This window comes from Pleurodeles waltl, chromosome 4_1 (genome assembly GCF_031143425.1).
Source record: "Pleurodeles waltl isolate 20211129_DDA chromosome 4_1, aPleWal1.hap1.20221129, whole genome shotgun sequence".
Classification (NCBI taxonomy): Eukaryota; Metazoa; Chordata; class Amphibia; order Caudata; family Salamandridae; genus Pleurodeles; species Pleurodeles waltl.
In genome coordinates this window covers 381,566,025-381,591,803 of record NC_090442.1, presented here as the reverse complement: position 1 = coordinate 381,591,803, position 25,779 = coordinate 381,566,025, and the positions used below count along the sequence as shown (strand labels likewise).

Sequence of the window (25,779 nt, the reverse complement as noted above, 5' to 3'; positions counted from 1 at the left end):
AACAGGATGTGTTTAAAAAAGAAAAATGAAAAGTTTTCTTTTATTTTTTTAAGAGCAGGCAGTGGTCCATGAGACCACTGCCTGCTCTTGAAAAATGTTATTGCATGCATGCACAAAGGGGGCCCTTGGGGACCCCTTCCCGTTTGTGAATGAGTTACCACCTACGTGAAGTAGGTGGTAAAATACGAATGTTTTGCTACTGCATTTAGTTCCCAAAACATTCCTGCATACTGCTGCGATTCGGTATTAGGAAGGGCCACCCTTGACACGCCTCTTCCTAATACTGAATCGGTAGGTAGTCGCAATTCCCATTTGTGATTGAATAACAAGTTACCGAATCGCAAATTGGAATTCATACATACCAAAATGCACTTTTGCAGTCGGGCCGTTTGCGACTGCAAAAATGCATGATATATCTGGCCCTATATGTGTTAAATACTAGTGGAGCTAGGAAAACGTGATTTACTCTGTCACTTATCAGTTCAGATGCCTATTGATAATAAATTATTTAGTTGCTGCTTTTGGCAGGGATTTGTCCCACTTTAAAGAAACCACAATGTCCTAAATAGTACAAAGCCGCTACTTCGCTTATTTTCCATAGTATTTTCGCCTAGTGAAAACATTTGACCTGAAAACGCAATAACCTACATGTATTATGAATATTGGTTTGTCGTGTTCAGCCTTTTAACACAGTTGTAGACTGGTTTCCTATATAAAGTTGCCAGGCTCTAGAACGTGAGGGTTTCTGGTGGCTATTGAGACACCTTTGTGTTTCAAACTGGTTGGTTGCTTCACACATTTCTCCACGGGCGAGCAGTTTCCCTTGTCATAGCCGAAACTGATCATCTAGTTTCAACATGATAACCGTGCGTTATCACACATTTTACCACTATTCAGTTCTATGATTTCTGAAGCATGTAATTTTTTTTTTTTTAATTTCTTTTTTTGTAATCTCCCACCACCACCAATTATTTGAACCTGGTTTCTTTAAGCTGTTTGTGCTGGCTCTAAGTGCCTCCGTCCTTCTGCAGCAATTGTTTCTTTAGCAGCAGGAGTTAGTTTTGGTTATAGACCAATCCTCCTGCAATGCAAATAATCCATACCAAGTAAAATACAACACGAGAGCGTTGATTGTCACAGGAAAGAAAAGGGACAGCAGCATCTGGTCAGTGAGATACAGCGGATGCCAAGGGTCTGTTTGACGGCTGTTTTGATGGTGGCAGCTCGCAAAAATCACTTACCTTAGAGGCAAGTCCTGGATCAGCCTTCTCAGTGACACAAAGGGCTCACAGAAGGGATGGATTTGGTAATGGAAAAAACAAAAAAGGTGGACTCCCCTGCATGTTGGAGGAGGTAAAACAAACAAACAGTAATGGGTGATTAATTCTGTCCTTCAAGGCTCCTCTGTTCGTGTAGGCTCAGCCAGTGGTCGGGGTGTTTCACCCCCTCCCTGTTATATCCACCCCCTCTCTTTCACAGGGGAGGTTTATTCAGCTGGACTTAGTCTGGTGTGATGGGGATGGTCAAGGAACAACAGACAAGAGGTGGACAAAGTGCCCACAGAATTGGAAAGCCTCAGCGAGGGCAGCCTTTAGCAGCACACACCGGGGCACAATAGTTTTAGACTAGTCTGAAGCAGGCGACACCATTTTGCTTTCTCTTTATCTAAAATGATTACAGCTTAACACGTTACTGCAAACCTTCGTTGCCGTAGAGGGGCTGTATTCCTCTTTTAATTCTCACTGACGCATTCCTACTCGGCAAGACCTGGAGTTGTTTGCATGGTCTCCACTAAACTATTACACATCTTTTATCAGAATAAATTGTTTGATTGACTGGATTAATTCAGTCAGTCAGTATCAAGGAACATAGCAAATGTTTTAAACTGTCTCCCTCAATTATTTCATGATTGTTTGTTTTATCATCACTCTTTTAATTAGTTTTAAAAAACCTAAAATGCAGTCCCGTCCCCCCAGGATAGTTTAGTGTTTGTTAAATACCGTTGGGCATGAAGCTCTCATATAAATGCTAGTACATATCAATACCTTAAAAGCCTTGAATAAATTATAATACTTCGAGTAGGAATCTAAAAATGAAACGTTGCAGAGAACGGAAAGAAAAGTCAGTCTTAGCCATAGTCGCCAGGGAGTGTGCAGTGGGGACTGCTGCACCTCGGCGGGTATTGTCCTGAATAGGAATATATGGGAGCTCGTGAGTACTTTTTGACGGGTTGGGAGGCGTATTTTTCTAAATGACACATGCAGCGCTAGCTCATTCAGGGTGTGTACTCACTGGGTGTTGTAAAGCAACAGATGTATTGTGGTTTACTGTGTTTGTCCCCATATATTATTACTATTGCGCATGTTTTGTCAGGTTATGTTTGCTTATGACACAAGGTTGGTACTTTGAATGTATTTTTATCAATGACTAGTTCCTAAAAATGAGAAAAGTTTAGCTCTGCGATATGTTTTTTCTCAATTTTGCCTCAGTTGTTAACATTTGGACGAGAGCCTGAGAAGTGGTTTTGTCATGAGAACGTATGCTGGTGTTGGTAGATTTAATAATTGACATAAAACCAATGGACAAAGCAGCAGGATAGTTAGTTACTTTTGTGTTTTGATAGAAAAACGTCATTGATGACAGATTTTCTTCAGTTTACGTTTTGTCTCTAGCTTTGTGCCAGTATTTAACAAGTGTGTTAACTTTGTGCTTTTTTTCTGCACGAGTCCTTGGGAAAAGTTAGGGCAAAGTGGAGAAGCCAGCCCTGTTTCTTCTGGTGTGATTTGCAACGACAAAATCCTTTGATTTCTGTGGTTTTCACACCTCAGTTAGTCTCCCTCCTCCAGAGAGCTTTCCTGGGTAGACAGACTGCAATACACTGCTTCTTGTGAGGCACCATTTGGTGATTTCTGCAAAACAAACCTGCCCCATGCCACTGTTTAGTGGGAACTCGTGAAAGTTATTTTTTTAATCCGCCCATGCTCTGCAAAGCACAGATTGCTCCAGATCCTAAGCGGTACCTTTTTAAATAGAATCATTTTGTTACAGTTGTAAAAGGTGCAATCATTGGTCAAAGATATAAATACATTAATGGACGCTGTTGTGAGAAGTCTACGTTCTAGAATCACCAATAAAACAGAAAAAAAAGGAAAGCACAATGCTGTAGATGCAAGTGCAACAATTAGCAGTAGCCAGGGATAGTGGTTGCCAATCCTAACTCACACTTTACCACCCATGCCACCCCTGGTGTCCTGGGTATGTAAGCCAGTGACAGGTAGACAAAGTAAACTTGGGTCTAGAAGTCCATCTTCACTTTTTATAGTATCAAACGATTGCTATTTACTTAAATCCTAATCAGGAAATTGGAGGTGGGTGAGGGACAATATGAGGCACAAGGTGTCAAACCGAAGGTGTCATTTTGGTTAAAAGGATGCAAGTTGTTACTTCTGCTATCCCTAGCATTTTGCCTACATGTGTGCAAGGCCTTGGTGATTAAGCTCTTCTGGCTGAAGATCTTCTTAGCTGTATAAAGTAGATGGCTCCTTCTGACAGTAAAGCCCACAAGGCTGTCCCAACTAAAGACAGAAATGAAGGATTCTAACTCTTAATGAAGAAGGCCGACAAAATCTGGGGCAGTCTTGGTATGGTGTCTTGTTCCTTTGATTGCTGTTGCAGATCTGCCATAATTTTTTAGTATACAAGCCACGAGTTCCGGATGTTATGAGAATATTAGAGGCACCTCTTCATTGAAAAAGTGTGCTAAAAATACAAGTTTATTTTTGGGGGAGTAGGCAGGTGTCTATATTCTGGCTAAGTTATCAGTGCTCATCTACAAATACAGCCATACAAGCAACTTCTTGACATTGTGAAAGTTAATCTCTCAATTATTCTTCACTCTAGACATGGAAAGCTCAAGTGATGAGCTGAAATCAAAAATGTTTGTTAGCTTTTTCCCATCATGCATCCAAAAGGGCTGCATGTGTGGGGCATTTACATACCTTATAAACAAGGGAGATTAGATTGGCAATGTATCTGAAGCACACATTCAAACTATAGTAGAGTTGATGCAGGCTCTTTATTTGGATTAGTAGCAATTTGACTCTAAAAGCCACTTTTGTCTGAGTCAAGAAAACATCCTTCAACTTGTCTATATCTGTCTGCTAAGTATCTGCCTTTGTAAGTTTAAGAAGCTATACAACATAAGGACGACCATGTGGGCTAGCATCTCTTCCAGTAGGTTAGCCTCAGCAGCATTAGATATGGTTTCAGTTATGTCCCCTATATTTTGCACCACATCCTGTTGTTCCTGAATGTACTAATAGAATGCCTTAATTAGATTTGTACTTGTCACTCAATTTTCCAAATCTTTTGAAGGTTATGCTGTTTTGCATGGTACCTTGCTACAAGAGGGCTATTTCTTTAGTGTCACTCCATTGGATGTATCAAAGGCCTGAAGCATTGACAAATATATTGATCATGCAGAAGATTCTTTTGTTTACCTCATAAAGCAATTGGGGTCTGACCAGATGCAATTTAACACAATAACATTTTTAAAGCAAAAGGCATAGTGCCACGTTTTGAATCAGTTTACACCTAGATATTAGATATCTGGGAAGTCCATGACATAAGGCATTACAATAGTCTAGCATTGAGGAGCTAGAGTCTTGAATCACTACACCTTTAATATTGTGACCCAAGCAGGGAAGAATTGTTCTCATAGTTTTTAAAAGTACGCAAACAGAAAAAGGCACCTTTATTAACCAGAGGCAAAAAGATAGAACTGAAACAAATATCCACTCCGAGATTGCAGACAAAGTCAAATAAAATGGGAAGATGATGTAGGTCTCTAGGCCCACATGCAGATGTCCGAACTAAGGGCCATATGTACGAACAGTTTTTCCCATAGACACAGAATGGGTAAAAACCTTTGCTACATCTGGCCCTCAAAGTAGGCCCTTTGTGACCAAAACCACATTTATTTCAGAATGTGTTTTGTATGTTCTTAGCCATTCAATTTGCAATAGAAGCTAGACATGGCTGAAAGGCCCACCCAGACGAATAAGTGTTTGATTGTAATCTGTGTCGGAATACGCTTAAAAAGCACGAGAACTGACGAGTGCAACAGTGGAGCAACATATGCCTTGAACAGTGCTGGGCTAAGTGCTGAGTCCCCTGGTACTCCACAATTTGAAACTTTAAATTCCGTTTAAAAAGAAGGAGAGAGACATCTTGTGCTCTATTCGTGACAAAAGATTCGACCTATTTCAGAAATAACTTAGTTTATCTGCAAAAGCAATTTTGAATGGTTGACACTATCAAAAAGCAGGACGTGATAAAGCTATCTAAGCGCAATGAAAAGTAATCCTGAACTCTGTCACCATTGGTCTACCTTGTATGTTTTTAGAATATTGTTTTAGCTGGTTCACTTGTAACCCTCAGGAATTCGCTCATTTATGCCCAGTGCTTTGACCCCCACGAGGGTCTGGTTTGTTTTATTTCAATTGGAAAGGGAGATTTTGTATGTGGGTCCACTACTGCTTGGGAAGTTTCAGCTTCATTGAACCATAACTTACTTAAATGTCAGATTCGTTATGGATTGTTATGAGGGGTTCAATCCATAGCTGTTCTCCAGTGGTATTTCTGATAGCAACCCTGCTTCAGACGTCTTGTCATTTTAATTTTGACTTCATGACAGCTTTTCTCCATGTAAACAAATTGTATGTTCACTCTCAAGCGGCCATCTTGTGCACTCCCTTTTGAGCACAGGTACATTTAATAGCACTGTGCGATGATGTTATGCAGTATATACCACTGCATAGAAAATTGAGTTTAAACGCACAAATATGGTGTGAAAGCTCAATGGAGATAAACAGCAGACTAATGAGTAGTGGTCACTATATGAATGCATAACAGTATGGATAACATTTGACCAAACCTGTAGAAGTTTATTTTCTTTTTGTTCTTTCAGATGGTGTCTTGTTAGACAATGAGCAGTCTAGTCCTTCAAGAGAATAGTCAGCCACCTGCAGTGGTCCAAGGAACCTGGATTCAACCCTTTCTAGAAAAATGCTATATAGCTGCTTCGAGTTCTCTGAATATAGATTGGTAGGACCGATACATGCTCTGTAAACCCTCACATAGTACAGCTGTTTTGGTGACTATGCTTAGGAGACACTTTCAAGACGTTCTATTTATTAGACTAGTAGACATGGGTAGTGCCCATCATGGGCCCTCCTCGTCGCTCCCAGTACTCAATTGATTAAGGAGACCTATTGAACAATTAAGCAATGTATATGTACACGAAATGCCAGTAATTGTTTTTTAATAAAGCAAACGTGCTATATTATTTAAAAAATGAAGTGGTACTGAAATATTCCTCTTTATCTAATGTACATTTTACACAAGGAAACCTCACTTTTCTATTGATATTGTCCTCTCTTGTTTTGTGCCTGCTTCAGTCCAACTATTGTGGATGGGACACATACATTCCCTGGAGGTTTGCTCTGTGTTGATTGCTTTCTAGATTGTGCTTACTTCTATGTTCGAGCAGGAGTAGCCATGCAGTGTTGTTTGCTCTATGACACTACAGTTCTAATTTTAAACTTTCTTAATAAGTATTTTGTTTCTGGTAACACCTCCTGTTGTGGTTTTATCCAATATTAAATTTTACTAATACATCGTATTAGTCAGGTGTTGTTTCAATGAAAAGTGTCTGTATGGTGGAAAATACAAGTTTGCTTTACTTGTATCTGACATATGTTTAGTCACTATGGGGGTCATTCCAACTTCGGCGGGCGGCGGAGGCCGCCCGCCAAAGTTCCCCCGCCAGAAGACCGCACCGCGGTCAAATGACCGCGGCGGTCATACTGACTTTCCCGCTGAGCGGGCGGGCGACCGCCAAAAGGCCGCCCGCCCGCCCAGCGGGAAAGACCCAGCAACGATGAAGCCGGCTCCGAATGGAGCCGGCGGAGTTGCTGGGGTGCGACGGGTGCAGTCGCACCCGTCGTGAGGGGGCCCCTGCACTGCCCATGCCAGTGGCATGGGCAGTGCAGGGGCCCCCAGGGGCCCCACGACACCCGTTCCCGCCATCCTGTTCCTGGCGGTAAGAACCGCCAGGAACAGGATGGCGGGAGGGGGTCGGAATCCCGCAGCGCCGCCATGGAGGATTCCTATGGCCAGGGGAAAACCATCGGGAAACCGCCGGTTTTCCCCTTTTCTGACCACGGCTTTACCGCCGCGGTCAGAATTGGCCAGGAAGCACCGCCAGCCTGTTGGCGGTGCTTCCGCGGTCGTTGGCCCTGGCGGTCCATGACCGCCAGGGTCAGAATGACCCCCTATATTCTTGCTGCTCAGAAAGTTAGTTCCACAGGGCAAAGGTGGCAAGTGCATATTATTGCATAGATCATATAATCTGACTGACACTTCCCAAAGTATCTTAAATTTACACTCCTTCCAAAATGTGAGCACAGTATTATATTACTCTTAGTGACACTGATGTATCTGATTTGCCTAGTTTACACAACTAAACAATTCATTTTGTCTTAGATTAAACAGTCCATTTTGCCTTAAGGTTTTGTTGATGTATCCATTTATATCTGATTGAGTCTCGAAATATATTTCTTGAAAATGTTTTGGTTTGTGTTGTGGAAAGGAGTTTTGCTTCTTCTTGTTTCTTACTCTCCTAATCCTTATAATATGTTATCCTTTTTAGGTCGACCATAGTAGCGTGCAAGTGCGCTCTTCTCAACATGTCGTAATCGATTCTGTGGGCTTTAACTACGCCCATCACTTTCATTTGTTCCTAGGCCTGCCTTTTAAAAATCTCTTGAAGTTGTTGGTAAATGCTTTTGTTTGTCCCGCCTGAGGAAGTTTGTTACTGCCTTAAGACTGACCCTATTACATGGATTATTGCATGCTCAAAGAGATACCTTAGTGTGGCGCACTATTTTTTGTTTTACCTCGCTTCTTCGCACTCATGGCGGTATGTTGTTTCTTCCTCTGTTTCGGGCTTCTTGCTATTTCTTTGCGATGTCTGCTGGGTCTTTTTTTTTTTTTGCAGTTTTATGTAGCGTGAACTCGACATAAAGGTATTGGAATGCTTTACTTATTTAGCAGTTTTATATAGCGCGAGCTCGATACAAAAGAATTACAGTGCTTTACATGGGCACTGGTTACATTTCACAAGAACACATTCATTTTCGGTAGCAAGGGAAGATTAAGTGATTTGCCCAGAGTCACAGGATGTTGAGCCAGTGCAGAGACTTGAACCACATTCCCCAGCTCCAAAGTCGGCAGCTTTGGCCCTTACATCCTCACCCCTAGGGTTCTTTGTCTGGTGCATGCTGGGGCAGTCTGGGAATAACTTGTTTTTTTTATATAGCTCTTGGTGATACAGGTTCTGCCATTTCATAGTGCTGCAAACCAGGTGCCATTCTTAACAAAATCACTATAATTAATTTGCAGTTAAGCTGCCTCTTATGTTATTCTCTTTGTATACAGTCAATGTTTTTACATGTTAGGCTGGTATTGCCCATGTAGAGGAATAATTCCTTTAAAAGTTTATCACACAGAAATGTATGGCTGCCCCCTTTTCTGTGCTCCTAACTCTTTTGACACCCTCATTCTCTGGGTTAAATTCCACTAAGATGTTTCTTTGTGGCTTGTTTAGTGCTAAAAGTTTAGGTTAACACACTAGAAAGGGTTGCATCTCTAAGGTATCACAGCCAGCCTGTAGGAATGAGGCAAAAACACTCCCAAGATGGCGGCCTTGTTGTGTCATCTCTCCTGCAGCGACAGGCCTGGGAGGGTTGCTGTGGCACGTGGCATACATCCACCACACTCCAAACCCAAAATATATAAGTAAAAGACATTGGCGGTCATTACAAACCTGGCCATCCAAGACCGCCAGGGCTGTTTTGACGGAAGCACCGCAAACAGGCTGGCGGTGCTTCCAAGCTCATTATGACCGCGGCAGTTTCCCCGCCACATTTGCCCCGGCGGTGATAATCCACGGGGCCACTGGTATGGGCAGTGCAGGGGCCCCCTGACATGGCCTCTTGCCAAACCTTAATAAATGCAGATGTGAATCACAAGCAAGCATTAGACGCCTGCACACTTGAACAAAAGTGAATCCTAAAATTTCTACAGGATGGATTTAATCTACGTTTAGCAGTGGATACTCTTAAGGCTCAGTTGGCAGCAATTAAAACTATATGTTTTCCTCATGGGGTGGTTTGGCTCCCATGGAAGAGTTGAGGCATGTTTTTTTAAAGGTTTCTCATTGCTGACGTCTCAAACTATAGTTCCTGATCCACCTTGAGGGGTTTACAACTTCCACCATTTGAGCAATCAGAGGAGGTACTTGTTAAATATGTGTTCCTTAAGATTGTCATTTTAGTAGCCATCACCTCTGCCTGAAGTGAGTTAGCGGCTCAATCAGCAAAGACTAATTTATCCTAGGGTATTTTCTGTATTGTTTCATGGTTCAGTCCAAATTTTGGATTTAAGATGATTCCTAATTTCCATACTGAACAAGAGATTACTGTTTTTTTTACAAGTCTCACTTTGCAAAAAAGAGAGGATGGTGCATCTTCTGGATATCATTTGAGCTGCTCAGATTTTCTTCTCTTGGCCAGTTGAGTATCGACATTGCTTTGTGAATTTTCTAGTTTTCAGGAGGGTCGAGAAATCACTTTGGAAATTGTTAGATTACATCTGCTATTTCCATGGGTTATGAGTGACGTGGCATTTTCTTTCCTGGTACTATTCAGGTACAGTGCACAGGGGAAACAGCAGCTTTTGGGGCAGAAGCAGTGACTTGGGATACTCGTCTTATGTCTGTTTCCCGTTAGTGACTGTGTAAAAGCAATAAAAGCTTTGGAATTTGTCACTGGTGTTTTTGCTATAGTTGGTACACACATACCTAATTTTGTTGTATTATGTTTCTTTGAATAAATAATGTGTTGCGTGGTGACAGGTTTGGTGCATTTAATTATGGGTCACGTTGTAAAACATTACATTGGTATATCCTGAATTCGTAAGACTCAGACAAGGTTGGCTTGCCTCCTTATCACTGTGCAACCCAAAATATGCTTTTGGCACACAGTGGTTCAGATCAGGCCATTGCCTTTTTGTGATGGTAGGATGATAGAAAACATGATTTCAAATGCCATCGGTGTATGAGGGCTCTGAATGCCTGTTCCTAGCATGCCTAATGCCTGGATCTAGTGGGAGCCCTGAACCGTGTTGTTTCCTAGTTGCTAAGTTTGCTGATTCTAATGAGCTCCTAATGTTGCTGGTGCAGAACGATTGTATGTTAGTTGTATTCTACGAAACTGTCATTCGTCTTCAGACATTGGCTTTAACTGCTTGATGGACACATTTAATTATTTGTAAGCTGTGCACTGTAAATCCTGGTTTCTGGAAAGACTTGAGAGAGTTAGCGAGGCAGTGAGGACATCTTAGAATCATAATATCCTAGTAGTTTTTATGATGGAGAAGTTGTGGGAGGTGTGGCATTGATCATTTGCCATTTTTTAGTAGTTCATGAGTGTAGTCCCACCGTAGGGACTCCATGAGCTTCAGATATCAGCGTACGGATTTTAGACTCACTTTTGGTCACTCTATGATAAGCTTGTGAGCCAACCATCAGGTGCCCTATGAATTGTATCTATGCAATTTGTATTACTACGTAGACAATGTAAGTACCCTGTGTCCAACTGAAAGGTTTAATGTGCACTCATAAAAAGCCAGTGAACATACTTAGGGAAGAGAAAGGGTGAAATAGTAACGCTTTAGTTCTGTCCCGCTCAGAATCCTAATTGGTCAGGATACCATGTTACCTGAATTATTTGAACTACAGATTTTACAAAAGACATAAATGAAGTTACTTGAAGCCAATGAGGTTCCAGTATCATAGCTTCCATATTTGGAAACGTGCCCAATAACTACAGAATGGCTGTCCCTTGGCACAGAGTTCTTATTGAAAACAGTGAGGCCATTTGAGATCCGGCCTTCGTTGTCATTTGTAGCCCACAATGCAGTTTGTGTGTTGTTGATGAAAAGGGGCCGGATGCGTACTCCAAAACTGTAAGAAGAAGCTCCCAACAGCTGTAGCCTGGGAAGGCATTTTCCCACCAACTCAAGGAGAATAAACGATGATCACTTTTTTATCAGTTTATTCATTCATACGAACAACCTCTAACGGGTGAAAGTCGGCACTTGTAAAATCACAATTCAAGTATTTCATCTCTTGATATAAGCCTCGTACACTAAGAACTAAGGGCCTGCTTTAGAGTTCTGCAAATGGGGTTACTCTGTCACAAACATGATGGCTATCCCGTCCGCTGTATTACAATTTCCGTAGGATAAAATGGAATCTTAATACGGTGGACCAGATATCCGTCACGTTTGTGACTGAGTAACCCCATCCACCAAACTCTAAATCAGACCGTAAGTCTGCTTCAAAGCAGTTTTATCTGCTTCCAAACTATGTTACTCAGATCTGTGAGAACATGCCCTGATTTCAAACAGTAGTCCTGCAAGTCGTTGCGTAACGCCAAGAAAGTAGAGTGATCTAGCTCGTGGCAGCAGAAGGGGGCTATACTGTGTATATGGTGTAAGCATCGCAGTGATTAATGAATCCACTTAAGTAATTTACAACAAGTTAAGAATGTTGTCTCCCTGCATTTTAGTGCTCATTACTTTCGAAGACATGTGTTTTCCGCTAACGTTAGCGGTGATGCAAAGCTATTTGCCTTCATAGAACTGAGTTTAACAAGATTACAGTGACAACACTTTTGCAACATGATTCAACTATGATGGAAATTGCTTAGATGTCACGTGTTATCACATCTGTTGTTCATCAGGGCGTCCCTTTCGCATTCAAGGCAGATTTCCTGCACACTTTTATTAAAGCAATAAAAAGATATTGAGGCACATTCTCAATGCTGATCTTTAGAAAAGTAAGGGCCTAATTTAGAGTTTGGGGGATGTCCGGGCCACGGTATTTAGAATGTACAGATGTCTAAATGCTAACTGTAGATGGGTCATTTAAGAAAGTCACTTAGGGCATTCAACAGTGCTGTGTGGTTACATTCTGCCATAATCATGTCTTCAGTGTTACTAAGAAACTGTATAATCTCAACTATTTGTTTTGCTTCAGCTTCAACTTTTCTGATTTACTGTGGACGCAGTGTTCTCGTTCCTGAAAAGTCAGAAAATAATATACCCAATTTTCAGTGCCTTTCATTATTTTGGTTCCTATGCCTTCTGGTCTTTGCTTGGTGATTTTTCTTCTACCTATGGGTGTGTACCTGTTTCTTTACTCCAAGAAATTACAACTGCTGTGACATAACCTTTTATGATATGGAATGGAAACTTCAATAAACTCATTGAAAAGAGAAATAAGGGACAGATTCCAAACATGGAGCACATTGTCTTTCATCACTGGGGAGGTTTGTAAAGGTTTCTTCCTGAAGGACTAGAACTTGCAGCTGTGTATGTTCTATGATAGAAACTGGCGTCCCTCATTTATGTGACAAAGGATGTATGCAAATAAGAAAATACTCCCTCAAGAATGTGCCAGCGCTCTTCAGACACCACCACATAAGGTATCACAGAAGGGGCCTTGCTGTAAGCCACTGAGGAGCGAATTTAACTTTATACTTAGATGCTACCCTATACTTTCTGTGCATAGTCAGTCTAACGAATACTTGTGGCATGTTCTTATATTAGGATACAAGTAAACCATCTCATGGAATATGTGGAGCTTTGAATAGCCCATGATGAGATGTTCCCTTGGTTCCAATTTGACCGTCTCTGTCTTGTGTGTTGTCCTATTTCTGTGTTATCGGTCTGGAGGATTCTATAGAAGAATAACCAATGTTGTAAAAGGACAGACACAAAACGATAATTTGGTTTTTGGTTTCATGCACACAGCAATAATTCAGTCATGAATGTATATCATCATACAACAATTGTCATAAATCACGTTAGAATAAAAGGCCTTATTAAGAATTTACCAGAGACTTTGTCACAAACATGACAGATCCCCTCTTCCCCCATATCACAAGTGCATTATAGCCCAGAGCACTTATAATCCAGTGGACAGGATATCCAACACGTTTTGACAGAGTATTCTGCCCGCCAACCTCTAAATAAGACTTTATATTTTGAAGGCAGTGACTGAATTATGGTACTTTAAGTCAGAAAATCCACCCTTTAAAAATACTACAGTTTTTGGATGTTAAATCGAATCACTGGAAACGTCCTAAGTCCTATCACTTTACATCTTGTAAGAGGGAACAGGTTGCAGATTCCTTTGTGTACATCTAAGCTTGTTACTTGTCTTTTGCATAGTTTTATTTTAAGCCAGTGAGATTAGTGGGCATTGTTACCTAACACCTTTCCTGACAGATTATGCCTTATCCGGAAATCCACTTCCTAGTTAACCCTTTAGTGCTAGGGTTAATGAGAACTCGACCTTTTATTGAAGTTAAAACAGTAAGCAAGTTATACCTTTTGTGTGGCTACGTTTGTGAAATTTGCCACAGCTATTCACCTAAAAAGTGGTTAGACAACCACCCGAACGGGTCATAAGAACATTTATTACGTAATCATGGCAGGCAGTCTACCTTGTCACAATAAATATATTTATCTACTAAACCTGTTTTTTTCCACAACCACTACCCTGCCCATAAAAAAATATTTCTGGGAAACGTATAAAAGAAGAGAAAATCAATGACTTGCATTCACATGCTAACTGTTTCGAATGCAAAAAGTCAAGTTAATAAAAAATTTATTGTAAGAAAAATTGAAGACTGTGTTAGTGATTTAAAAAAAAAAACAACAATCTCCAACACTAGCGTGTGATCAAAAGCACACACACTTCACTTATAGAAGAACCATTATGGTTTACTTGAATGGAAAATCTGTATTCTAATCTTCCATAATAGGGAATGCTTACAGTACAGAAAATATATGTGGATGCTGACACTTCCTTCATAATATACAAACCACCTTGCTCCTATATTTCTCCCTTTTCCCATTTCTGTGACTCACCCTTTCACAAAGTAAATAGGGTCGTCTATCAGGATTTTTTTAAATAAATGGCTCAAATCTTTAGCTTATTGATGACGATGATGACTCACTCTGTCGAACAGGAACTTCCAGTGGATGTTGGGCATGAGTACTCACGGTAATGCACGTACCTAATGCTGTTGCGATGTCAGGGTATGCGTCATATCACTATATAGATAGAACCTCTTACTGTTTAGGGAGAGTCCAAATTGTTTAGCCAATAAGTTGATATTTGCCCCTTCATTGATTCTATCTTACTCCTGTTTCTAAAAGTATTCAGTAGAGAACTGCAAGTCTCATTCTTTCTGTCCCTGTGGGGTGTCCCTGTTGTTGGCCTGCATGGAAGCATCCTTTTCTTTTGGAAGACTGGGGTAACTGTAAAAGTGTTGAATAACTATAAAAGAAGTCAAAGTCAGAAAAAATAACGGATTGGCAAAAATGTTGAATATTTTAAATAAAAATAGATGACCTCCTCCCTATACGTTGAACTATATTGCCACATTATTAACTTTACCCCTGCTTAAAGGTACCCATGATTTAGAATACATTAGATGTGATTAGAAGTGATTACAATAGCACAGTAAGAATTTTGTTGTGGGCATATTGGCCTACTCCAGATTGTTGCAACAAAAAACAAAAAAAAGTCTGCACTCCACGTTTCCTGACACTCAAGCCCCCTCAGATCACTCCTGTCTGAGGGAGCCTATCTTGCCTCACAAATCTGTCCATTGAGGGTCATGTGGCCATAACACGCCTGCCATTGAGGAGCTGCCATATTTTTTTCACCGCTTAACAGTCATGGAAAAAGGACCAATTCAGTCTCACCTCTTCTTGGCATGAAATGGTTTGGACTCCTCGGGCAGAGGGCCCAGTTGGTTTTGGGTTAGGTGTGGAACCTCTATATTCCATTGACACAAGAGTAAAAAAGACCTCTTTGCTTTCATATAGTGATGTGTTACCTCATACAAAAGGCAGAGGCAAATTTATAATAAGGCTACTGATCCTTGATGGACAACCTAAGTAGGTGTCGCCAGGGGAATGGGTAGTGCCTCATACTTTTCCTTTGAATTTTCTGAAACCTCACCTTTGGTGAATAACTAGTAGTGCCATCACCTTCTGCCAATACTGCTTCAAAGATCTTCATTCCGCTAGCAGACAGTGGCTGATTTGTCTGTCCTATAATGCTTAATTTGAGCCAGTGATTTCCGGTGCTTGGCACCAGCACTTAATTGTCTGCACCAGCTCGCATGACAGTTAACCTCATGGTGGCGCTGTCTATCTAATTATAAGATTAGCACAACTACAGTGTTTAAAAAGACAGTTTTCATGAAAAAAGAATAATACTTGTTATTATAGCTTTAGGTGGTTTGGAATCACGTGAATCATTAGGAGTGCGACGGTTAGTGCTCTTTTGCCAAGTTTTGGTGTTGGGTCCATTTATCAATCACTTTGAATAAATAAGACAGGCGATTTTTATATGCATTTGACAGAACATGTCTCCCTTTTTTTGCCAAATGTTGTCATTTTTCAGATTATGTGGAAATTACATGGGGTTTACCTCATAATACTGTAACTATTCATTTGATATGATTGCTACATTTCGTTTTATACAATATATATCTGTGTACAAAGACCTATACTTAATTTGCACGTGGGTGCAGTTAATTGTGGAAACAACGCTTGGCACCATGGTATAGCTAGACTTTAATTTCCAATTTTAACTAGCACTTGTTCCCCCTAAAGTGAACGCACTGGAATACAATATAGCACATGATGTGTTCTCTTTTCACGAAGTGTGACCTGTAAAAGCGTTTTTATCTTCTAAAATATATTTTTTTTAATCTAGCTGGGAGAGCTTTTTCTAAAGGAGCTCTCAAGAGAATGAAATATTGCGTTTTAGTAGCCAAGAGAATGCAATATTACATTATTATTCACATAAAACATACATTGTTCTGTTGCTACCTGCTTGGCCATTGTTCTATGCTGTGTATGCGTTGCAGTGGCATTTGGATAGTTTCCTGCTCACCACCAGCACAAAAAGGCATTTCTTTTACAATGGCCTCTAACCACACAATGACGGCATTAAGGATTTATGTGGAGGTTTCATTATTTTCTCCTCTTTTGTTCCTTCCAGGATGTCTTCCAAGCGACCGGCCTCTCCGTATGGGGAAGCAGATGGAGAGGTAGCCATGGTGACAAGCAGACAGAAAATGGAAGACGGGGAGAGTGACGGGCTCCCAGCCTTTCACCTTCCCTTGCACGTGAGTTTTCCCACCAAGCCTCACTCCGATGAATTTCAAGCGGTTTCCTTGCTGACACAAGAGGGTTGTGGCCGGAGGAGTCCTGCTTCTCAACACAACACCTTGGTAGGTTTCTCTCATTGTGTCTTGTTGTCCAAACTCTTTGACCTGTACACCTCAATGCACGTTTCTGCCGTGTGCACGTTTTAGCGTCGCAATACAAAAGACCACACCATACATTCGTATACATAGATAAATAAAGTAGTTATCGGTCCACTACCTGTGGTCCTATACTTCTCTAAGTTACTTTTTGGTAGATTATCCTGTCTTCCTTTGTCCTAATGTACAGCATTTCTCCGGCAATACAACAGTATTGTAAATAAAGGGGGCACTACTTTTAACTTTGAGTGAACAGCACCAGAAATGCTATTGTTGCTGAATATTCAGTGCTCTTGTTAACTTTAATACAATTATAGATTTGTTTTTATTGAAACTTACCTCTGTTTCAGTCCTTTTTGTTTACCAAAGATAAAATGTTAAAAAACCAAAGGATGCATCTTGTAGGAAAATTGTTAGCACAAAGAAATAGTGTAACAGCACACCACAGTTCTTTCTACGTTGGCTATTGAGAGTGTTGGTGTTATCTGTATCGTCCTGTGCCCAAACTTCTCAGGCACCCAATGATTATTGTACAATTGTGCTACAACTTTAAAATGCTCCTCTAGTATTCACCATATGCTAATAAAGGTATGTTCAATCCAAGCCGGGCAATGCACAAACTACTGAGTTTACTGAATGGATGAATGATTTCATAGATGACCCCTACAATGAAGTAGGATTTAAATCTCATTTATAGGAGACCATAGAGGATACAGCTGAGAAACTCTGCTGTGCAGGGGGTTACTCGAGATTTATTGAGGGTGGGGCTCTGCTGTTGGGCTGAAGAAGGCATGGCAGAGCTGATAGGATACAGTGTGTTACTTGCCCAAGAGATATGCTCAGAAATGTTTCAAAGGTGTTAGCAAATCACAGTACTAGAAAGTGGCAGATAATTTCTCGGTAGAATGGCAGTGTGTATACGTGTATAGTGTCAGATGAAGCATTATGGAGAACAGGCCACAAGGGAACCAGTTTTGGGGAGAAGCAGTGGTAATTTCGTGGAATATTGGCTATAGTAATGGAGAGTAACTTGGAGTCTGTGGTTCTTATTTGGTAAGAATAGTTGTTACTGTAAGTTAATGCTCTGTCACATTACTGCTGTTCGTGTGACGTGGGACACAGTCAGTAGTATTGCTTTCATGTAATGCCTGTCCTGTATTACCATTTATGACATGGCGGTGCCAGTGGTGGTAGATGCTGTCTGCAGCAACGAAATCTGGTGATAGAAGGACAGGGATGCGACATTTCTGCCCGCTGATGGAATGTTCTTCTTCAGCATTAACCCAGTTTCTGTTGCTGGTATTGTAAATACCATTCCTGCAATGATGCCGTTTACACCGCAGGGTGGTTTTGTATGTGAAGAGGGAGACACCAGAGTTTGAGAAGAGACAAAGACACAAGACAAGTGAAAGACTTGTTGGATTGTGAATGCAGCGGGCAGGTTTATCATGTTTAGATGACAGACAAGCATGAGCATCCGCAGAATATTTTCCAGGAGGATGCATAATTGTAACAGGGGCCGCAGCTGTACTAGTGCAGGCAGCATAACACTACTGCAGCCTTAGTGTTACGCTGCACTGTGAGACTGCACACCAGGCTGTACCTAAATCAGCACCGGCCCTCCACTCCCCCCCTTTACCACCTCTGCATATGCCCATGCAGACAAGCATAGCAGTGGTATGGTGACTGCCAATTTTAAGCTGATCGAGCAGACGTGTGAATTCCAACTTAAAGGAAGTTAAAATAGTTATTTTTGGTATCAGGACTGGAAGAAGAGAGCAGGTAAAATATGAAGTAAAGTGAGCAAATGTCTGATACTGGAGAGAAGGGCTTTTTTACAAGAAGTTATAAGTGGGATAAGCCATTTTTATAGGCAATCAAGATATTCAAATCAGTCCTTGACAAGATCGACTGTAAATAGTAAGATGGCCTCCGAAAGGAGAAAGGGAACAACAAATCAGCAAATCTTTGTCAACCCAATGGTGAAGGATCAATGAAAAAGGTGGCTAAAGTTGTGTAAACACATTGATTTGACAGCTGATGCCAGATAAGTAATATGTCACAAGTACTGCCTTTCATATGTGGGTCTGTAAATGTGTTAATATTCATGTTCCTCTTGAGCTTGGAAGCACATGCAGGATAGCCCCAGGAAAGGCAGGGTCGTGGGGAGTTAGTATTGGAATCGAGGTTTCCGTGCAGGAATACTGAAGTAATTAGGATTATATTCACTTGCATAGTTTGAAAAGTATTTCCTGAAGAAAATTTTATATGGAAAAATCAGGATTCAGGGTTTTCACATCAAACTTGAACTTGTAATTTTAATCTCAATTCACTTTCTAACTACAGTTATCATCTGAATCAGAATTGTTGACAATCTGTGTGAGTAAATTGTGTGAATTAGAGAATTTGTGGAAATATACATCCATCTTATGTTTATAGGAGAACTTCTGCAATTCTTTGCAATTATATAAAATCAGAAATCTACCTCAAACTTAGGTGTAAAACTATGGAAACAGATTTCCAATTTTCTGAAGTTTTACCTTGTGAGCCGTGTTCAAATAGGAATATAAGGAAAATGCAGCCTGTTATGGTCAATAAATATATCTGTTTTTTGCATGATGCACACTTCATACAGGCATGTATGTTTTGTACAGTGAATAGTAAAAAAGAACTCAACATATTCATTCAGTGCATATATTTACATGATTTACAAGTGCACAGTGCTACACAGCACATTACTATCCCACTCTCTGACTCATCCCAAACCTCATTCTACTACTATGAACTCCAAAATAACCCTTACTAGACCCAGATTCTTCCCACTTCTGTCCCTCCATTATTCTGTTCAAGCCAACTAACAGATGCAGATGTCCACAGCTCAAATTAACTCATTTTCACCATACTAATACTATAGTCATATCTCTCTATACTAATCCACCACTAATCCTTTTGGGTTACGGAGTAGCCTGCTACTCACCGAAAAGCAATTTGACACCTCGTCAGGGGTAGTAAGCGCTACATAAATAAAATTACAGTAAAATGTTAACCACTCAGTCTTGTCAACCGTACATTGCAAAAGTGCTGATCACAGCTCAAGCAACCTGGTGATGGCATGGATGCCGGTGAATATGAGCACATAAGTCGGGCAAGCAAAACTAATTTTGAAGTTTGAGTGCGAGGAACAGAGGAGGAAGTTAAGCCAGTGAGGAACATTACAGCATTGGCAGTATCCACATCGTTGAATATTTTGTCAGTCTGAGCTGTGTATATAAAAAACACTTTTTCACATAGGTGGACTGAGATTATTTGTAATTCATTTTCAGTGTCAGAATACCATCTATATTTCAATTAGGCAAGATAGCATTACTTTTAAGAAAAGTATTCAGCTCACGAAGGGAAGAGATGTTGTCACTATACTACTTTCCCTTGCTTCCATATGTAAGTGTTGGAAACCTTTGTTGCATATTAGCCCGTGGTACTGTAGGTCTTGTACAAACCACTGTAATTATGCAATTTTTGGGTGATTCATGGTAAATACTAAGTATAGTTTCTGGTTTACAGCAATGTAAGTACTTGATTTTTTTATATTTAATAAACATATGCACTAGGGAAAATGTATATTATGGTTCAGTAATGCACAAAACACGTCGCACAACATTGTGTTTTGTTACCATTTCAGGATCTGATATGGAAAGATTCTCATATATCAGGAGTCTATGCCCATTCTGTATTCTGAAGAAGCGAAGTCTACATGGTGGAGACAGGGACGGTGGGAGTAGTTTTGAAAGATAATAATGTTCTCATTATTACCTCCCACCCTTAGCTTTATTACCATTTTACGTCTGGTTTTAGCCATGACATTTTGATTTTACTAAAATAATACATATCATATACTGATAATGGCTTTCCGTTAGCTTCTTGGCCTGCTGATGTGTCATTCACCTGTTTCTGCTACCAATTAGAGCATAGAGCATTGGGCTATGAATCCAGCCGCTTCAGCCATTGGCCGACTTCACTGTCAGTGACGACATTTTGATAATTCACAAGCAGCAAATCCTCCCTCAAGGCAGTTGCCTTCAGCGCCATGGCTTACTATGGTACTGTTTGATTTTTGCACTCAAAAACATTTTTACTTTTAGCCATTTTTTAATAGATTGCAAGCTGCAGCAGTCCCACTACAATAAAGTTTTAGGAGAAAACCTATCAAAACAAGCATGGGCAAAACCTAAAGACTATTACCCTGTAACAGACCTATTGGCTTTGCCTGTATTTGTTTACATGTGTCTGTCTCTGTCACCCCACCGATGACTGACAGTCATTTACATGTGGAGGGCACATTTTTCTTAGAAAGTCATCTCAGTTTCATTGTGTTTGACAACTGGCTGGGCATTTATACATTCCAGAGTAATGGATAAATTGTAGCTGGTTGCAAGTTAACAATGTAGAGTCACCAGTGATTGTTAGTGTGTGTTTGAGGCTGAGGACTGCTACACCACTGAGTATTAATGAACATTCTTTGTGAAAATGGCATCCCAGACTCTAAAATGATAAATCCGGGGGTCATCTTTAGGTCTTGTCCTACTGAGCGCTTTGAGCTATCTCTTGCCGAAAACATTCTGTGGACAATAGCAATACTTACACTGGACTTTGTGCCAAACCATTTGTTGACTTTCTTAGTTTCATTTGTTTGCTTCTTATTTGATTCTTCTTGTGTTTGCATTTCCTCTAAAACATAGCTTCTTGACAGTCCTTTATACTGGAAGACTTGTGTCCTTCCCTCTTACATTCAAGGAACTACATTTTTCTTTATTTTTCTATCAGCTCTCCATGGTAGTATTTGTGTTCTGTTGCAATTGCTGTTATGTGTTGTTTCCCCCTCGAAGCCACCAGTGCTCTTTCCTTGTTGCTTTCCCCACCCCAGGTGGCCACTGCTTCTCCCACCCTTTACGGTCTGGCTTCTTTCTGCCTTTTTTTTAACAATTACGTTTTAACCTCTTTCCTCCCTGTTCCATCCACTGCTCAGCAGTTGTAACTTACTGTCTGCCATCCTTCACTCACTCTGCCGTTGCTCCTCTCTCATTCTTGTTGTATTCTGTAATTTGCTACTAGGCTGCTTCTTTTTACTTGGATGTGTTTTTGTGCATGTTTTTAATTCACTATCCGCTATCTTCGTAGGGTAATTAAATTTAAGATGTATATGTCAGCACGCTGCTTCTTCTTTTTTTGTTTTTGCCATTGCTGTTCTGGCACTCAACATTTTTTTCATTATTCTTTTTGCTGGTATGGATCACCATTGGCAAAAGAATTGGAAAAGCTAGAATAATGAGTAGCACATTGGAAGGCAAAGCCTGCTGCTTTGCCAATGCTTGTTGATTCTGATATGATACCTATTAACTGAATTCCTGACACAGATCTCACTTGCTTCTCTAAATTTAGGACGTTATAAAATGCCCCACTGATTATTGCACTAAATTATAGTCACTGGTTTGCTCTCTTGCCACCTAGTTCATGTACAACAAGCAGATATGAAAAAGACCAGACAAAATCCCGGGAGAGCTACATGGATTGCCCACGAATGGGTGCACTCATGTCCTCCTTATCATTCAAAAACTTTTACATTTCTAAGAGAGCATTTTCGCCACTTATCGTTTCGAAGCCGTTTCTGCTGTGCTGCCCTTCTGTCTCCCAAGAAGCCAAGATGGCTGCCAGTTGACACACCTCCAACCTCTAATGCCTCACCATCGTCACTAGGACAGGGCACTGGCTTGGAACCTTTCTGATAAAAGAAATAACATCAGGAATGGCGGTGCCCAGCGGTCGAACACTTAAGAACATTGGCAAAGTTTTCACACACTCGTGCGCCATGTGGTGCTGATCGTGTCAGAGTTCATTAGAACTGACAGTTATTAGAACGGAAGTGGTGTTTACATCTTGGAATGTTTAGGTGCTTCAGATGTTCTGTGAGTTACTGCAATATTCTAATCTACAGGGTATGTGCACGCCAATGCTGGGACCGCGGTAGCTCCAATAATTAGATTTTCTTTGATGGAAATAGCTGTTTTCCACACCGTGGACGAAATAGTAATTATTTTCGAACGAGGCAGAGTGTCTTTGCGTTTACTGCATGGAAAATAGATTTACCAAGATTTAGAGGGAGCCCTGTGAAAACCATGTGTACACCATGACGGGAGGGAATTACGTTAGTGGCTGCATAATTCCACGGACACAATTTCACACGCTTTATGTACAAACTGATGTGTCTGCAAGAGATACGGAAGCCTTTGGATGCGAGGCCTGTTCATCCGAAACTAGGGGAAATGGTGATAAGATTGTATTATTTATGTCTAGTTATGGTTAAGCGTACATGGAAATTGCATTGTTATACGCGTTACGCATGCAACAGAATTCTTGGTGCCCGCACACAAGCTGTATTTGCAGATATAAGGCCATGCGTTCAGTTCTAATAACACACTCGCTTTGGTTTTGGGAAATTGCACTCGGGCAGGAGCCGAACTTAATTAAAGTGCAGGGCGTGGTGATCTAGCTCTACTTTACGATTTTCCCTTGTACACAATCTGGTGGCAAGTTTGCAGAATGCAGGGTGCCCTGTACCTTGCACAAACCAGCACCTCAACATCTGGCTCAGGGTGATGGTTTTGTGTATAATGGTTACTTGCAGTGCGATATATTTTTCTAATGACATTTATTTGTCCGTAGACTATGGAATTATTCCTAGCTTTGCTTGGAATCTGTAAAGTTCTAAAAATGGGGGTTCCTCCTTAAAATGTGCGGGCACGTGCATACTCACAATTTCTCCTTGTGCCTTGATTCTGAGGTGAAATGCTTCTATAAGGCGTTGGAGAGTGCTGTGTAGATAAGTAAATGTAATGTGTCTTTTCGACTGTATGTTTCTAGCTGCATCTTTGATGTTTTTTGGTCTTAGACAATCATTAGGTGAATTTGTTTCCTTCACCTTAGTGATCCCCATACAGTGGTAAATTTGAATGCATTTCTTGATTGGAACCAGGGGGTGTAGGAGTCAACAGATCCCAAGTTGGGGATAGCCATTCACCCTGGCTAACATCCATCTGTCCCCATCTGTCGCACATAAACAACTACCTTTCCGCCCCTTTATACTCTGACATCTCAGTAGCTACACTTGTGCTGGCTACTGATACCAGGTGAACTACAAGGAGGTTATCTCGCAGAGGGTGAATTATTTCCATAATGTTCTGTGCCTTACCGTCCTTTGTAGCTTCATTAAAAAGTCTGCAACACTATCAATGGTACAGCCTAGTTCAGTGGTCATCCTTAGCTCCTTCTCCTGCTCAGGCGTGAAACATTTGAACCGACTAGAAACCTTTTGCCATAAAGGTGATAGTAGTCATAATCTTTAATTTTCAGTCCACAGGTCATGTGGTGCTAATCCCTAACTAGGTGCAGGAGGATTTGAACAGAATGGCAAGGTCAATCCCTGATCCTCAGTGTGGCGTCAATGTATCACACATTTTCAAATCATAATACTTCCTTCCTCCTGTTTTTTATTATTTTAAAGCTATCTCACTAAACAGTTGTGCTTCTTTTATATTTGGTGAGTGGTACTATGTCGCCAGAGAAATCTCATCCAATCCTCTGCTTCACCGCACTAGGAGGGATCTTGTGTTTCTGGACTCAGAAATTCTGGGTTTGAAAACACCAGAGCTGATGTGCACCTGCCTTTCAATCAATCATAGTATTTGTAAAGCGCAGTACTATCACCCGTAATGGTATCTCAGCGCAGAGGATGCTGTGTCTCTGTCGAAAAGCCATGTCTTAAGTCTTCTTCTGAATTCAGTCAGGGACAGAGTGGGTTGGAGGTGGAAGGGCAGCCTGGTTCAGGACTTGGCTTCGGTGTAGTAGAAGGAGTGGCCTCCACTACGGCTGTGATGAATGCAGGGGTGGGGGTGCGAGGTTTAGCGAGGTGGAGCGTAGTCTGGGACGTAGAAGCTCAGTCGATTGTTAATGTAGGATGGCCGTAGGTTGTGGAGAGCCTTGAATGCAAGTGTGAGGATTTTGAATTTGGGATCCCTTCTGGAAGGGGAGCCAATGGAGGTTCCTGAGGTGTGGGATGATGCTTGAGTGCTTGGGGAGGTTGAGGATGAGTCTGGCTGCAGTGATCTGTAGAGTCTGGAGTCTTTCAAGTAGCTGGGAGGACACTCTGGCGTAGAGAGCATTGCCATAGTCGATGTGGCTGGTGACCAGGGTGTGGGTGACTGTCTTTCAGGTGTTGGTAGGGATTCATTTGAAGATTAGGCAGAGCATGCGGAGAATGTAGAAGCAGGGAGAGGCGACTGAGTTACTTGTCAATTCATGTATAGTTGGCATTCGAGGATTATGCTGAGGTTTTGTGCGTGGTCTGATGGAGAGGGTGTTGGTGCGAGTTTTGCTGGCCACAAGCTGTGGTCACATATGGAGGTCATCTTCACAAAGATCAGGACTTCCATTTTGTCTGTGTTTAGTTTGAGGGAGTTGTTTTTCATCCATGTTGCTATATTGGTCATGGGGTTGCAGAAGTTGGCTTTGGGGTTGTGGGGGTCTTCGGTGAGTGAGAGGATTAGTTGAGTGTCACCTGTGTAGCAGACTATATTGAGTCCATGGGATCTGACGATATCAACGAGGGGGAGTCATATACATTTTGAACAGGGTTTGGCTGAGGGAGGATCCTTGGGATGCGCTGCAGGTGATGGTCTTCCGTGTAGAAGTGAAGGAAGGAAGGTGGATGGTCTGTGTGCGGCCTGAGAGTAAAGAAGTGACCCACTCAAGGATGTTTTGTTGAATGCCTATGTTGTGGAGTCTGTTGAGGAGTGGTGGGAGATCTTCAGTAATTCTCAGTAGGATAGGGACATGGGCTGTCGGTAGAAACAAAGCATGGCCTCTTGCTGTCCCCCTAGGACCACAGGGAGAGGAAATGACACTCACCCCAGCCAGGCTACAGCCATCACTGACCCATCCCAGACAAAATCCACCACCTCCAAAGTGCACCTCTGCTGCTGACATTTGCCTCGAGCTCAGAGGAGGTGGTGAATGTCAGAAAATTTGTCACACGAATTAGGGGCAACCATTAAAAAAGATCCGGGAAATTACAGGTCTTCATAAATGTTCCTCATTCTGAGGACAACATCTCAGAATGTTATAAGTAGTCCTAAGAATACCCTCCGAATTGGAGATTTGGGGCCCTTAGAATCCATGCACTTAAATTCAGCCAGCGTGTGATAAGGACCTGAGCCTACAGTGCACTCAGTCAGACATCCTTAGGCTCATG

General features: G+C 41.3%; 1 protein-coding gene across 2 annotated transcripts in view; it reads left to right on the top strand.

Moving 5' to 3' along the window:
- Positions 1-25,779, top strand: part of SOX5 (SRY-box transcription factor 5) — a 451,433-nt gene that overhangs the window by 44,276 nt on the left and 381,378 nt on the right. For both annotated transcript variants that reach the window (XM_069228573.1, XM_069228572.1), the window contains exon 2: positions 16,214-16,445. In XM_069228573.1, the coding sequence (XP_069084674.1) occupies positions 16,214-16,445 (232 nt within the window). The remainder of the gene's footprint in view (positions 1-16,213; positions 16,446-25,779) is intronic.